A 14,637-nucleotide genomic window follows, 5' to 3' on the forward strand; every position below is an offset into this window, starting at 1 on the left:
TATTTTAAATCGTCGTTTTATAAACACATTATCTTTTAATCTACGGCTCACGTAAAAATCACTTGATTAATTATGCAATATCTAATAGCCAATCAATTCGCCATGGGAACCAGGAACTAGGCCTTTTTCAGGCTCCGCCCTATGTAAAAAAACAAAATCGACCTGGGGGAATTGATTGAAATCCATCCTTCCATCTTAAAGAGTGCTTATTTTTACTTTAGGTAACGTTGTGTATCGAGTGCTCATTTTAATCATAATATTTTACAGATTTACCCAGCTACCCTGTGGATTTTTTCCCGGATTGACGACTAGTCTATATTAAAATACCCGTATCCCTGTATCTATATTAATCTGTATTAAATCTATATTAAAATACTCCTATACGTCTGTCTGTCTGTCGCGCAAAAAGATACCGCAAGAAGTGAGACGCACGTAATTAGCCAAATTCATACGGCGCGGTCAAGTTCGTCTGAATTTACTTGTAGGCAAAAAAATGAAGATATATTTAAGAACTACTGCAAAATGAAAACATATAGTAGTTTAGGCCAACAAGAAAAAGCTTGTTAAAACTTTAGTTGATAATTCGTGTGCATACGCAAAAGCAATGGTAAAAAAGTCATATGGTACTGAAGCAAGGCCAGCAGTGCTTGTTTTTGAAAATGGGTACCCTCAAAAAGCTCAATGCAGTTGTCCAGTTGGTGCAAGTGGCTTATGCTGTCACGTTCTTGCAGTTTTGTTATTTTTAAAACATTTCCACGACACTGGCAATCAAATTTTGGAACTGACTGTGACACAACAGTTACAAAGAACAGACGAACCCGTAGATTTTTTCACGGGCCACCGACTACTATTCTATGTTTGTGTAAAAATTTTAAATGTTTAGCGACACTACTCCATTGTATTTGTAACCACCAAAATATATTGACGATTGTTCGTAAACTATGAAGTGGATTATTCCGTAATTTCCGAATTGCTTGGGAAAACCTGCGTAGTACATGCGGAAGTTGCATTTTTGCAGCCTCGTTCCCAGGGCGTTTTTTCCCAGCTTGTCAAAATATCTTTTTACAATAAAAAGTATTTACATTAAAAAATAGAACTTCTTAGTATTTTAAGTCTTACATGTTCTTATAAACATATTTCTTATTAAAAACACGTGTATCTGTGCTTTTTTAGTTGTGTACCCCTTCTAAAAAAGGCTCGTTTAATTCTAAACTACTTACAGTGATGAAACTTAACACAGTTGTCGAAAGTCTTAATACAAACTCATTCCACCTAAAACAATTATTTTGATGACACTTAAGTTCTCACGTGCTTCTGATGCTACAACCTTTAATTATTAGTATATTTGTGCACTGTGGACCACAAAATGACTTGATTTTAAGAAAAAATAATTTTTTTCGTGAAGTAAGTTATTGCATTTACAGATGTTTGAGGTAGGAAAACAATATAATGACGTCATTAGGGTCAGCAATGACGTCATTCCGCTGAATAACATATTTCTTGAAACCTTGATTTGATTTGATTCCTGGTGACGATATATTTGTGCTTAGCAACCCCTTGAGAACCATCTGGTGACCAATATACATGTCATAAATATTTACATAACAAGTACATTTTGCAACAACCACTTTTCAAAATTCACCAAAAATACCCTGTTCCCAACAATCCAATCAGTCCACCCCCGCAAAGTATAACAGCCATAGTAAAAGTTAAGAAAAGTCACAAAATTTAAGCACTCAATCACATGGCGAACAAAAGTTATGCCCAGTCAAATAGAGCACTTTGTGCCCTTCCCTCCCCCCTCCAGTTACACAAGGGCTAACACCCGGTTTTCACTATATTTTAATATTTGCAGGAATTACTTTCCTCTTTGAAGCAACATTTAGGGATATATTTAAACAAGTCTAAATGAAGGGATTTAAACTGGCTTATATGAACAGAGGTTCAAGATATTCATTGACAGGTTTTAATTTACTTTGTTATCCTATTTTAAATTTTAATCAACTTTTACCAACAGTGTTCCACGCAATACAAGCAAGTGTTAGTATACCTACAACCAAATTTAAATTGGTAATATTTACATAGTCAAGTATTGAATGCTGGTCGTTTAATGAAGTTAACGAGGAAGTTGGAAATTGGTTATCGTGTAGTGTTGCCACGTTGTTGTCGCGGCGTGATAAGTTTTGTGAATTGATTGATTGATTTTTATTTTCTTCTAAAACAGTGACTTTCCTGTCTACATCAGCATTTGTAGTTTCTTTTTGTTTTTTTATTGTTAATACAACTTGTTGAACATCATCACAAAGTGACAGTAGACTCTTATTGATGGAGGAAATGTTTTCCGAATATTCCATCGCTACAGGAGCTATGCTTTTGCTCAATAACCCAACATCTTTTATTAGTTGTCTAAGCAACGTCTCAGGTAGTAAGCGAGTTAAAGTTCCGGCTTCTTCTTCTTCATTTTCACCAGTGCTGTTATTATTCAGAAACATGTGCTTTAAGACTTGTACTTGTTCGCTTAGAAATACTTTTTGTTCGTGTAAATCATCTTGTACATGCGCAGTAGCTTGCGATATAGAAGATGACGTCATCTCTCTCATCATACTTAGACGATACTGCGTAAGTAATGAGGAAAACATAAGTCCTAAAAAAAATTACACAAAAAAATTAAGGTAATCAAACAAACAAACAAACAAACAAGCAGAAAAACAAGCGCAACTTCAGATTTCGCAATTGTCCAGAAAAGATAAAGGTTGTATATCACATAAGTTGCCTGTAAAAAAAATAAAGGTTTTCAGAGTAATCCGATATCATCATGATTATAATATTTATGTTTTCTTTTAATTTTAAACACAGAACAAAAATACAACGAACAAACAAAAAATCCGAAAAATCAAACACACCAAACACAGTTCCAGTGATAGAGCCGATAATAGACCAGTACTTTGTGCGCTCAACCCGTGATCTTTCTTTTTCATGAGACAACCTGACGGCAGCCGAATACGCTGAAAATCTTTCTCGCTCAACGTCTTCAGCAGAATTGTGTTCACGTTGCAAGTTGCGCACTAAAAAGTTCAATTACATTAAATAAATATTGCTAGATCAGTTGGCAGAAAAAAAACAATGCCTTTTACAAACATGCTTCGCTTCGTATACGCTTATAAAATATTTGTTCCATATTTCGAGGTATCTTTCGCTTTGATTTTCAAGATATAGACACTACATGCCTCTAGCAATTTTATTTTATTTATTCTTTTGATGATACACGGCTGGTCCTATATTTTAACGTAAATGACAAAAAAACGCTCACTTCGGAATAAACGCCAAGGTATACTGTCAAAAATCTTGAATAGGTTTAAAAGGATAAAAACTGTAGTTTTTCGGTACTTCGTTTAAAGTTTTTATTTTGTAACATTTCCAGAAATACGGACAAAAGTATGAGATAAATTCCTTGACATAACTTCCGAAAATTAAATCCAAATATTCGTTTCTGCCATCATATGCGCCATGTGAAAAATTCTATTTTTTTTATTAAACCCCAAGGCACTTAAGCGGTAGTTTTTGGTGCCAGAGACAATGAGATTTTCTGCCATCGTAAACGCATTTCAACTCCAAAACGCTGCACACTGAGACAATGAGATCTTACCTTCTAACAATAATGTATGTTCTTCACCCACATATGTCAAATATTGTGGATCAGATCGATCACACCTATCCAATTGCTTTCGTGTTTCATTTAACACGTCTTGCCTTTCATCCAACACTGCTTTTATATTCTGAACATGCTCACGCGCGTTTAAGAAACATCTTTCTTCGTGCGACACATTTTCTTGTGCCTCGATTACCTGAACATTACAATATCGTAATAAAATCACCTTTAGAAGAAAGGAATTATTGGCCTCCAAAAGTAATTTGCAGGTTTTAATTTCACGATAAAAAATATATTTCGCTTTTTAAAAATTAAAACGCCTTTAACATCTTTTTCAAATTTAAAAAGCTTTTCGAAATCAGTTTGCGTGCGCGTATGAGGAAGGGCGAGAGGCCAAGATCGGGTCCAAATTTAATTTTCTTGTTATTAAAGTTCATCGTTCTTTATATTCATGTTTACTGTTTTTTTTATTTTAAGTTTTTTTTTATTTTCGTAATTAAGCGTGTTGTTTAGACCTGGTAAGTCGTCCAATTAAGCTTGGTTTCCACCTAACGCTAACGAGCGGTAACTAGCGCTAACGAGCGGTAACCTTTTTGAGCGGTAACTAGTGGTAACTAGTTATGTTTCCACATAACTATAGCTAACAGTAATTATTGTTAATCTTTATGTTTATTATTTGTTAACTTTAATTTTTTGAAGCTTCCGTTGAAAGCATGGATTCAGTGGAGAAGATTTACCTGGATATTTTTTTATTTTTGATGAAGAGAAAAAGTAAGAGAAAATATCGTTTTTTGGATTTGTCATTAACATACCGTTGCATACAAATTCTAGCTGATATACAACTTCATTCCAAGCATTCTTAACAACTGCTCAATCTTTATACTCCTTCTTATATTTGTCGTGCAGACACGGATATTTTCGAACAGCTTCAGATAACTCTTCGTTTTCTTGAATAGTGAGAGCTTGTCTTCTTATTTTTTAGCCATTTTTTCACAAAAAAAGTTATTACATTCAAAAAACACTTTATTACAATAAAACGTTACTTCTCTTTCCATTACTTTTACTAGCGGTAAATATGACAAAATTTTAAAATTTAGCGCTACTTATCGCTCGTGAAAAAGTTACCGCTAGCAAGCAGTAACTTTTTTTTCCAGTTTTCACTGAAGAAAAGGTTACCGCTCATTTTTTATCGCTAGTTACCCCTCAATAGCGCTAGGTGGAAAACAAGCTTTAGTCACAAATAAAACAGTCAGCGAATTTGTTGATTTTTATCCGCATAAATCGTTGATCGTTTTTGCCTTGTTTAGCAATTCACTTCTAAAAATATATTGGTTTACAATCATTGACCAATCTGCACTAAAATAAACTTTGATGTCCATCTTTATATGCCACATGCTATTAGAAGAAACGACTGAATACTATTCCCGTATTGTAACCAGTCATGACTTTTTAAAAACGATATCTGATAGACTTTAAGATCGAGCACAATAGAAAAAAAGAGTTACCAGATAAAAAAAAATAGATAATAAAAAACAATGCTGAACCTGAATACAAAAACCTTAACCTAAACAAAAAAATCCTTGTGTAACGCTTGAAAAAAAACCGTAACCCTGATCCGTAACCCTGATTCGTAACCCTGAGCCGTAACCCTGATCCGGAACTCTGATCCGTAACCCTGATCCGTAACCCTAATCCGTAACTCTGATCCAGTATTTTGACCTGAATTTTGCTACAATAAAACAACCATAGTGTATGTGTAAGTTTTCAACTCATCTCAGCATTTGGAAATTTGGAGTGACATTATTACGATCGAAAACTTTTTGCGACTTGTGATAAGTCTTGTTTTTAACTGTTGGTATACTAAGACATTAAATTGAATAGTTGAACCAGATTGTGTGCTCACTACTGTGACTCTGAAATATTAGAATTTATCAAGTTTTAAAGTTAAAAATAATCAAAACCGTAAATTTCACTAGCTTAGTTGATATTACGTAAAAATGCTAATCAAAGCTTCACTATTTTGTCAACCATCAATGTCAAGATACGTTGTTGTGTTTGTCCATTTATGCAAAAGTTCTTATTCAAGACGGTGGAAATGCTGAATCAAACACGCATGTAGCATGTTAATGTAAGTCCTGTTTGTATCAATATAAATCAGGCAAAGGAAAATATATTTCCTCAAATACTAATGTTACACAAGTGTTTTGAAATTAAGTTGTTTTGAGGCAAGCTTTAATAAGGAACAAAAATATACACAATTATCAAAACTCAGCAAAAGTTTGCTGTGCCATTTGCATTTACAAATCACCATGGAAACTCAAAAAAAAGGTCCTAGAAACAACATTTGGAATAAAGAAGAAAAAGTCATGTTTTTTACATTAAAAGGTGTTTTTAAAGTCATGAAAACATAAAAACACCCTTAATGTAAAAAAACATGATTTTTTCTCCTTTTCAAACGTTGTTTCCAGGACTTTCTTCAGATAAAATCAAATTATTGACTTCTTCATAACTTCTTGAGTTTCCATGATCCACGGCTAAACTTTTGAGTATTTTTCTTGAAAAACAATTCTCCCAGAAATAAATAGATAAAAATAAAGTACAAACCTGGGTGACTCCAATTGATTCATCAATGAATTTCACTGAATCCTTCACACGTGTCTTTACAGGAACAGATAAGGCTTTTCGTACGTGTCTTGCCTTCTCTTTTCCAATGCGTAAAACAGCAGCTGAATTTTCTTTTCCAGATTTGATTAAGTTTTGTGAATGTTTTTGTATTTTTGAAAACATTGAACAAACGTTTTGACAAAATGTACTCTGTGAAATAAAATAAACGTATTTTTCACATTAAACTCTGTACTTTATACTTGCTTTTTTGTTTTCCTTTTTATAAAGAATAAATTCATCAAGCATTGCAGAGACAAAAACATTTAATAATAATAGTCTAACATAACACATTTTTTAAAAGAAGCTTGCAGGGAGAAATTATAGGTAAAACATGTTGAAAATCGTTTTAGATCAAAAATATTCTTGAAAATGATAGTTTTCTATAAATTTTGTTTTAATGAGAGCAAATACTAAAAACAATGACTAAATTTGACATAAAAAGTATTACAAGTACATCAGTTTAAAAATAACACTTTTTCGTAATGAACAAAACTAGATCTAAAATATTTGTAGGTATCTTAAATTCTTTTCAATTCAGTCGCGTGATCAAAAAGACTATGCACTTCGAACCATTCAAAAAGACACGTTTTAAAGCATGTTAACAATTCTTTTCCATCAAGGTCTGCTTTTTTACCAGTTTGTCAGTAACAAAGTCCTTCTCAGTTCCACTTTTTAATGTGACATTTTCTTTGTTATCAATTGTTTTACTACTGTTTTCTTTTTTTATTTTCATTTTTATGATATTTGTAGTTACATGCTCCAATAAGTCTTCAATATAGGCATCAGTGTTTTCATTCTTTCTGTTACTACTAGCAACATAAACACTAAAATCAGGACCATAATGTTCCATGTAATCATGATCAGGTATATCCCCAGATATTTCTTTCCCAACAACCATTGCAGTAAGTTGAGTCCAGCATCTTGAAGTGTTTGCAAGATTATATCCACCACCTCCTAATATCATGACAGGTTTATTGCATGCACAGATATCTTTCACGCAGCCAATAATACCTTGGCTTGTCAAATTAAAACCACCAAGAGGATCGAGGGACAATGAGTCTGCACCACACTGCACAACAAAAACATCAGGCTCGAAAGACAAAACAACTTGGTTAAAGAGCTTATGAAAAACAAAGTAATACATAATGTCATCAATACCATCTTTTAATGGAACATTTACAGAAAAATATTTACCACTGCCTTTTCCTACGTCTTGTTTGGCACCTGTCCCCGGAAAGTAGCCATTTGAATGTTTATGTAAAGAAAACGTTAACACGTTCTTAGAGTATCGAAAAGCTTCCTCAACTCCGTCACCATGATGAACATCCAGATCAATGTACAAAACTCTTTTAAACCTACTTGTTAATTTTAATACACCAATAACTATATCATTTACATAACAAAAGCCAGCTGCTTCATCAACATGTGCATGATGCCAACCACCATGTAAGTTAATGGCAACATCTGCCTCACCATTAATTAATATATCAGCAGCTGTAACAGTAGCTCCCACCACCATCTTTGCATAATCAAACATTCTTTTAAAAACAGGGCAGTCATAGCCAAATCCATAGTCACTTATTTGAAATTCTTCCTCCAACTCATCTAGATCAAAGGTTTCTTCACAGGAATCTTCATTTTTATTGTGATCAATCATTTCACATTCTAAAATGTTTTGAATTTTTTCAAGACAGTTAACGTAGTCTTCTGAGTGGAATAGCATTAAATCCTCCCGTAAGACAGGTGTAGGTGCCACAACAAAGACTTCATTAAGTAAATTGTATGCTTTAATTAGCGAATCCACCACCACAGCTCTGTTTTTAGTCTTTGGATGTTGATTGCACAGTGCAACATAACTCGGTGAAGTAATGTAGGCTACCTTTTTCTTGCTCATTGTTCCGTAAAATGTTAAATATTACGAGTTTTTGTCAACTACGTATTTGTTTTTTTATTTATGAAATTTACTATTTATTACATAATTTACCTGAAATATAAGAAATTTGTGCAATTCAATTTTGTCTTTATTTTCCGTCTCTTACATAAAAGCCCTTGAAAAATAAGGAAATACTTGCAAAAAGAACTATATATCATCTAAAAAATGCTTGTCTTGAAAACAACATAAAGGAAGTGGTAGATTGCCTTTAATCAGTGGAAGAAAATTAACTGAGACACTATAGAATGCTAAGTAAAAAGCGATGATACATTGACATAAAATATTTGGAATTGTTAACAAGAGAGCAGAAAAAACCTTCATAATATTTTTGTAATAATATTTGTAATAAATATGTTTAAAATAATACTTAATGCATAAGCTTTTCATGCGCAAAGACTTCACAATTATTTAGTCTTTTTGTAAAATTAATAATCATTTGCAATGGAAGTATAATAAAAAACTTACAAAATCAATTTTTGTAAATCTTTATTATAAATAGTTTCCTAGACAGTCAATACAGTATTTTGCAGTATTAATTAGAACTATCATTACGGAGGAGTGTGTTATTTTTGCGGCAAACACAACAGCAGTTGGCATATGGTCGTGAATTTTAGAACCCTTTTTTTAGGCAGCGCTTTTTTAAAATGGACACTGCAAACTGCAACATCAATGTCCACTATGAGCTACACCAGCTCTTTCACTCATAAACAAGAGTATTAAGTTTCTTCAGAAAGTTATTTATATTCACCTTTTTTCATTGCACTTTTCAAGCTATCACTTTAATAAAACAGGAGGGGAGCTTGAAAAAAAAAGACAAGTAACATTGTGGTACCAATCAACACCTTAACCGTGCGCTTTGAAAGTAAAAACAGTTTCAAAAACTACATTTTCTTGCCTTTTTAACAGTACTAGGATAACTAACAAACTATAGTCAACAAGGACCCCCAATAAAAATCAGTTGTTTTGGGGACTTTGTTTTTTCAAAAAGATGTTGAGTTAACTTTGACAAAGTGGAAGACAATGTTGGATACATATTTTCTCCATTATTGGCGTTTCAACTAATTGGTTTATTAGATTATATATATATATATTTTTTAAAGCATTGAAATAGGTTTAGTATTATTTTTAACATAAAAATCTGCAATTTTTAAAAAAAAAGTCATAGAATCATGATGCGTAAAGGGCATAAAAACACTTAATTTAGGATAAATCTGTTCTGTGCAGTGGTACAACTTTTTTGTTGAAATCCCAATTTGTTAGACTAGGTAACTAAAGCTTTTTTCATGGATACCAAATTTAGTTTCTCTCAAGCAAAAGGTTAAATGCAAACAAATTTCAAAGCAAATCCCTAAAATTCAAATTCTTCTTATAGCAAACACCAAATTACAATCAACCAATGAGCACAATGTCAGCGTGGTCACATCTTACTCTCTTAAATAATACAAAAATTAAATATTTGTTCAGGTAATAAAGTACGAACCTGTAGTTTAACTAGGCAACAAAACCTACTGTTGTTGTAAATACGTTGAAATCATTGTGTTCCACACTACAATTTTTATGCCAATCATATCTCTTTACTTTGCAGCAGATTTTGACTAATTATTGTCTCATTTTCATCTTGCACTGGCAACTTATGGCTTAAACCTTCTGTTTCAATCTTTTTTGCTCTAAATAATGGACCTCAGTCACCCATGCCACATCCCACAAATTTTCGGAAAGGGAGATTTACATCGTTTTATTACATAGATTAACGTTATTACCTGCCCGATGGCCATTTTCTAACAAGTGGCGGAACAACAAGAAAATAAAAAAATAACAACGAAAGAGGGTGTTGCGACAAGCATATTTTTTTTATGTATGTTTTGCTTGTATTAGCGAATGTTAAATTAGCGAATGTCTGATTTAATGAAAGTTCATGGAAAAATAAGAATGTATGGTCGGAACAACAACAAAAAAATAATAATAAAAAAATAACAATGGAGGAGGGTGTAAGGACAACCGTTTTCTATGTATTTTTGCATAATGCATGCAGTTCATATTTTTAAGCTGCGAAGGAAAAATAATAATAATTTGTCTCACTAAAATAATGTAACTAGTACTCAAGGTGAAAAGATAAAGATATGCAATTTTTTTTCGTGTTGCTTTAAAAGTTATACAGCAAGAATTATTCTTGCGCTGTTGCGAAAGTTATACAGAATATACCTGCATTGTTTTGAAAGATATACAGCAGGTTATACTTAGGCTGTTTCGAAATTTATACAGCAAGTTCTTATTTTCCCATTTAAAATAATAAAACACAAAATTTATTTTAATAAAAAGTTAAGTGTTCTTTTAAATTTTTTTTGCGCAGTCTTATACGAAAATTAAAATTTAAGTGCAAAAAAGTTTCACGGACTATAGTTTAGTTGAAAAAATTTAAAGTCTTTCGCGACATTAAAATTTTTATTTATATTCATAACGGAGGAGGGTGTTATGACATGTGTATTTTACGATGTTTTAATTTTTTTCAAATATCATTGATTAAGATTTAATGATATTAATTATTTTTCCTGAATGATATCGACTAAGAAATTTAAGATTTTAGCAAGCAACGTAATTCTAAACATATATTAATCACAACGAAGGAGGGTGTTACAACATTCATAATCTGTTTTTTTCACGAGATGGGATAAGAAAATGATTGTTTGTTGATATTTCTATTATTTTTTTTATTGTGAAAGTTAGGGTCGAGTGAGCCCGTAGAACAACTAAATAAGTTAGAGTCTAAACAAGCAAAAAGCTTACGACAAAATATTTTTGATTTAAAACAGACAAAAAACAATTATTCATATTTAATTGCGTTATTCTCTCATGACATTAATTACGTGATTTTTATAATGTTTAAAGATGTATCATGACGGTCGCGATATGGATCGCGAAAGTCACGATGCATCGTGAAGGTCAACCCAACGATGGATTTCACAATGCTAAAAAATTTTACTATCGCGACAGCATCGTGAATCGTGCGTGACACGCATGATATGTGATCCACGATGTTAGGTGTCCTGATTCCAGTACTGTATGTTATTGATGCTTGGAATCAATGGCTTTATCTTTTTTGTTTCCCTAATTACGAAATCTTTCGCACTTACAGGAGAAACGACTGATTTGGCACTGAAGCAAGCCTTGATTATATCACGTTGTTCGTCATGTGAAGGGTTTTGGAATAAAGCGCAATTTTTTTGAGTAAATATATGTTAGTTGATATAAGCCTTCCTTTCTGAAAATTCAACATGGTGTTCGATTTTTTCATAAGAGTGTGTGAAAAGCCATTAAAGATTGTCATGCCCTAATTAGATTACATATGGCATAATTAAGCTACCATTAGTCACCTAAAATCTAATACACCTTTACAATAATTCAATTATACATGCATTCCTACAGCTTTCCATCGTTTTACAAATTCAGAAGAAAGGAGGTAAAAAAGTTTTTATAAAAGTTTGTTAGAGACAAAAGCGCGTTTTCTCCACTTCTTTAACTTCCTTTGTATCAATTTCTTTCAAATTTTCAACAAACGTTAATAATTATAAGATACAACTCGGTGTGCTTTTCATTAAAAATAGAAAGCGACAAGAAAAATAATCACTAAAGAATGTGTTTTCTCCTTAATAAACTCTTATAAAAGTGTGATGTTTACCTCCTCCAATCGGGAAATAAGCTGCGATGGAGGGTTAAGTAAAGCTAGCCGTACCTAACAGCCGCACCTTAGCCGTACCTTAGCCGTACTTAAGAAAATTCGTAATTAGCAGCTCTGTGTAAGACCACTTGCTTCTAAGCTTAAAATTAGTAGTTAATGTATATCAAAGTTAAATTGTCTAACTTTTATTTCGTCTTTTAGGTGAATATCTATGCCGATAAAAATGATGAAAAATGGAGCACTCCATCGTCGATCCCCAGTAACCCCCAGGGAATCCTCAATGATGAAATACCGATAATAATATATCTTACATGTATTATAATTTTTATAAAATGATTTTAATACAAATACAAAAGAGATTTTTAAATTTGAATGTATGAAAAACATTAGTAAAGTAAGATTGAACATTATTACGCTGCGGACAATATTAGAGCTAGCGCTAAAAGTGACTTCAGCTGGCTAAATTTAAATACGGTTGCCAAAATAAGGTACGGCTAGATAATATTAAGGTACGGCTGGGTCTTATCATATAAGAAACAATTTCAAATGCTAAAAACGTTCAATAAAAACGAAATTATGTTAGGTACGGCTAGCCAAAATAAGGTACGGCTGGACAATATTAAGGTACGGCTGGGACCTATCATATAAGAAACAACTTCAAATGCTAAAAACGTTCAATAAAAACGATTTTGAATTGTTTGGCAATTGGGTTAAGAGTCACACTGACTGACTTTAAACAGAACTGGCCTGTATCTATCCCAGCTACCTCTAAATCACTCTTTACGACCTTTGATTTTATCGACATCTTTCTTTTACAGTTGTTAGCGTTTCGATATATTGCATCAAGATCGGATAGATCTGTTACAGATTTGGTTCTAGAAATGGAAACGTTAGAGAATGTAAGCAATCAATCTGACACTGATAGTGATATTTATTAAAATATAATTATATATTATCGTGTTCGTATTTTGTTTCTTAGGTAATATTTTTTATATTTTCAGCTATACAATTTATTTTACTTTAAATAGATGTGCAGCCGTACTTTAATTTTGATCAATGGTAGCCGTACCTAACCTAATTTCGTTTTTATGGAACATTTGTAGCATTTGAAGATGTTTCTTATACGATAGGACCCAGCCGTACCTTAATATTTTTCAGCCGTACCTTATTTTAGCTAGCCGTACCTAACCTAATTTCGTTTTTATGAAACATTTGTAGCATTTGAAGATGTTTCTTATACGATAGGACCCAGCCGTACCTTAATATTTTTCAGCCGTACCTTATTTTAGCTAGCCGTACCTAACCTAATTTCGTTTTTATGAAACATTTGTAGCATTTGAAGATGTTTCTTATACGATAGGACCCAGCCGTACCTTAATATTTTCCAGCCGTACCTTATTTTAGCTAGCCGTACCTAACTTAATTTCGTTTTTATTGTACATTTGTAGCATTTGAAGATGTTTCTTATACGATAGGACCCAGCCGTACCTTAATATTTTCCAGCCGTACCTTATTTTAGCTAGCCGTACCTAACCTAATTTCGTTTTTATGGAACAATTTTAGCATTTGAAGATGTTTCTTATACGATAGGACCTAGCCGTACCTTAATATGGTCCAGCCGTACCTTATTTTAGCTAGCCGTACTTAACTTAATTTCGTTTTTATTGTACATATTTTAGCCTTTAAAGTTGTTTCTTATATGATAGGACCCAACCGTAAAATATATGTTGTCTTATAATTTTCATATTTTTCCTCTCTTTTCCTTACCTATCCCCTTTATTTTACTTTACTTGATAAGTCGCATTGAAGTTCACCGCTCGTACTAACCACCTTTTTATTGCCAGCCGTACTTAATTTGTCGATTTGGGAATCACCTTCCCGCGCTCTCCCCCGTTTGGTTTCTATAAGAGCAAGATGTTTCGTTAACATTTTTCGTATTTTGCGGGTTCATTGGCTATTGAGAAACAGAAATTCAGTGACACAACAAATTTACCACTACGATTAGCTCAGTTTTTTCCATTAAAATACATTACCTCACCTTAAAAAGAAAAGTGTAGTTACGTACGGCTAAGGTACGGCTTAGGTACGGCTGTTAGGTACGGCTAGCTTTACCTAAGCGCGATGGAGTGTTAGTTTTCCTGAATTATCATAAAGGTGTATTATAGGTGTTTACCTTTGCAGCTATAGCTAACTTTGTCTAAGATTATTATTCTTTTTACAGAATATAAAAATCTTATTTCGTTCTTGAGATATCCTGTTTTAACTAATAGGGTTAATCAAATTATTTTTTTGTAACATTTTTGTCCGCTACGAAACAGGGGTGTGAGCTAGAGTAGTTAGCTAGCTAGATAGCTAGCTACCTATAGCCATAAGAAAAGCCTAACTAGATATTCATTTTTTGCTTGCAAAATAGATAAATTGTCCCTTCACCCTCTCTTTCTGCAAACCGCTCATACATTGATCTCATTAGCTAACACACCCACAGAAAAATAGAAACAAAAACGTAAGATGCCAAACCAGTTTGTGTACCGCCAGGACTATATTGCTTCCTGATCAGTCCGAATTTTTACCTCTGCGTAAAAGATATTGCAGTACTACAGACCCGCGCCCCACGCGCCATTCAATTGCCGAGAAAAAGGACCTAACCTTGCTAGTAGAGGACCTAAACTTTGGAACAAATTCCTATGCCAATTCAAACAGGATGTAAGACATAAA

General features: G+C 32.9%; 2 protein-coding genes and 1 long non-coding RNA gene across 3 annotated transcripts; 1 reads left to right on the plus strand and 2 right to left on the minus strand.

Annotated features, from left to right (window-relative positions):
* Nucleotides 1-1,512: 1,512 nt before the first annotated feature.
* LOC130640828 (mitochondrial potassium channel-like) lies at nt 1,513-6,574 on the minus strand. Its single transcript, XM_057447395.1, has 4 exons — nt 6,254-6,574; nt 3,647-3,845; nt 2,904-3,065; nt 1,513-2,644 (listed from the first exon to the last, which is right to left on the minus strand). Exons 1-4 carry the CDS (start codon nt 6,434-6,436, stop codon nt 2,001-2,003), a joined length of 1,188 nt encoding a protein of 395 aa, XP_057303378.1. The 5' UTR covers nt 6,437-6,574; the 3' UTR covers nt 1,513-2,000.
* Nucleotides 6,575-6,654: 80 nt separating this feature from the next.
* On the minus strand, nt 6,655-8,322 carry LOC130640827 (histone deacetylase 8-like). The gene has a single exon (XM_057447394.1). It carries the CDS (start codon nt 8,205-8,207, stop codon nt 6,912-6,914), a length of 1,296 nt encoding a protein of 431 aa, XP_057303377.1. The 5' UTR covers nt 8,208-8,322; the 3' UTR covers nt 6,655-6,911.
* A 3,637-nt stretch (nt 8,323-11,959) lies between these two features.
* On the plus strand, nt 11,960-13,660 carry LOC130640834 (uncharacterized). The gene is made up of 2 exons (XR_008982391.1): nt 11,960-12,040; nt 12,124-13,660. It is a non-coding gene; the product is annotated as an uncharacterized LOC130640834 (long non-coding RNA).
* The last annotated feature ends 977 nt before the right edge of the window (nt 13,661-14,637 follow it).

Source organism: Hydractinia symbiolongicarpus, chromosome 4 (assembly GCF_029227915.1).
Source record: "Hydractinia symbiolongicarpus strain clone_291-10 chromosome 4, HSymV2.1, whole genome shotgun sequence".
Taxonomy (NCBI): domain Eukaryota; kingdom Metazoa; phylum Cnidaria; class Hydrozoa; order Anthoathecata; family Hydractiniidae; genus Hydractinia; species Hydractinia symbiolongicarpus.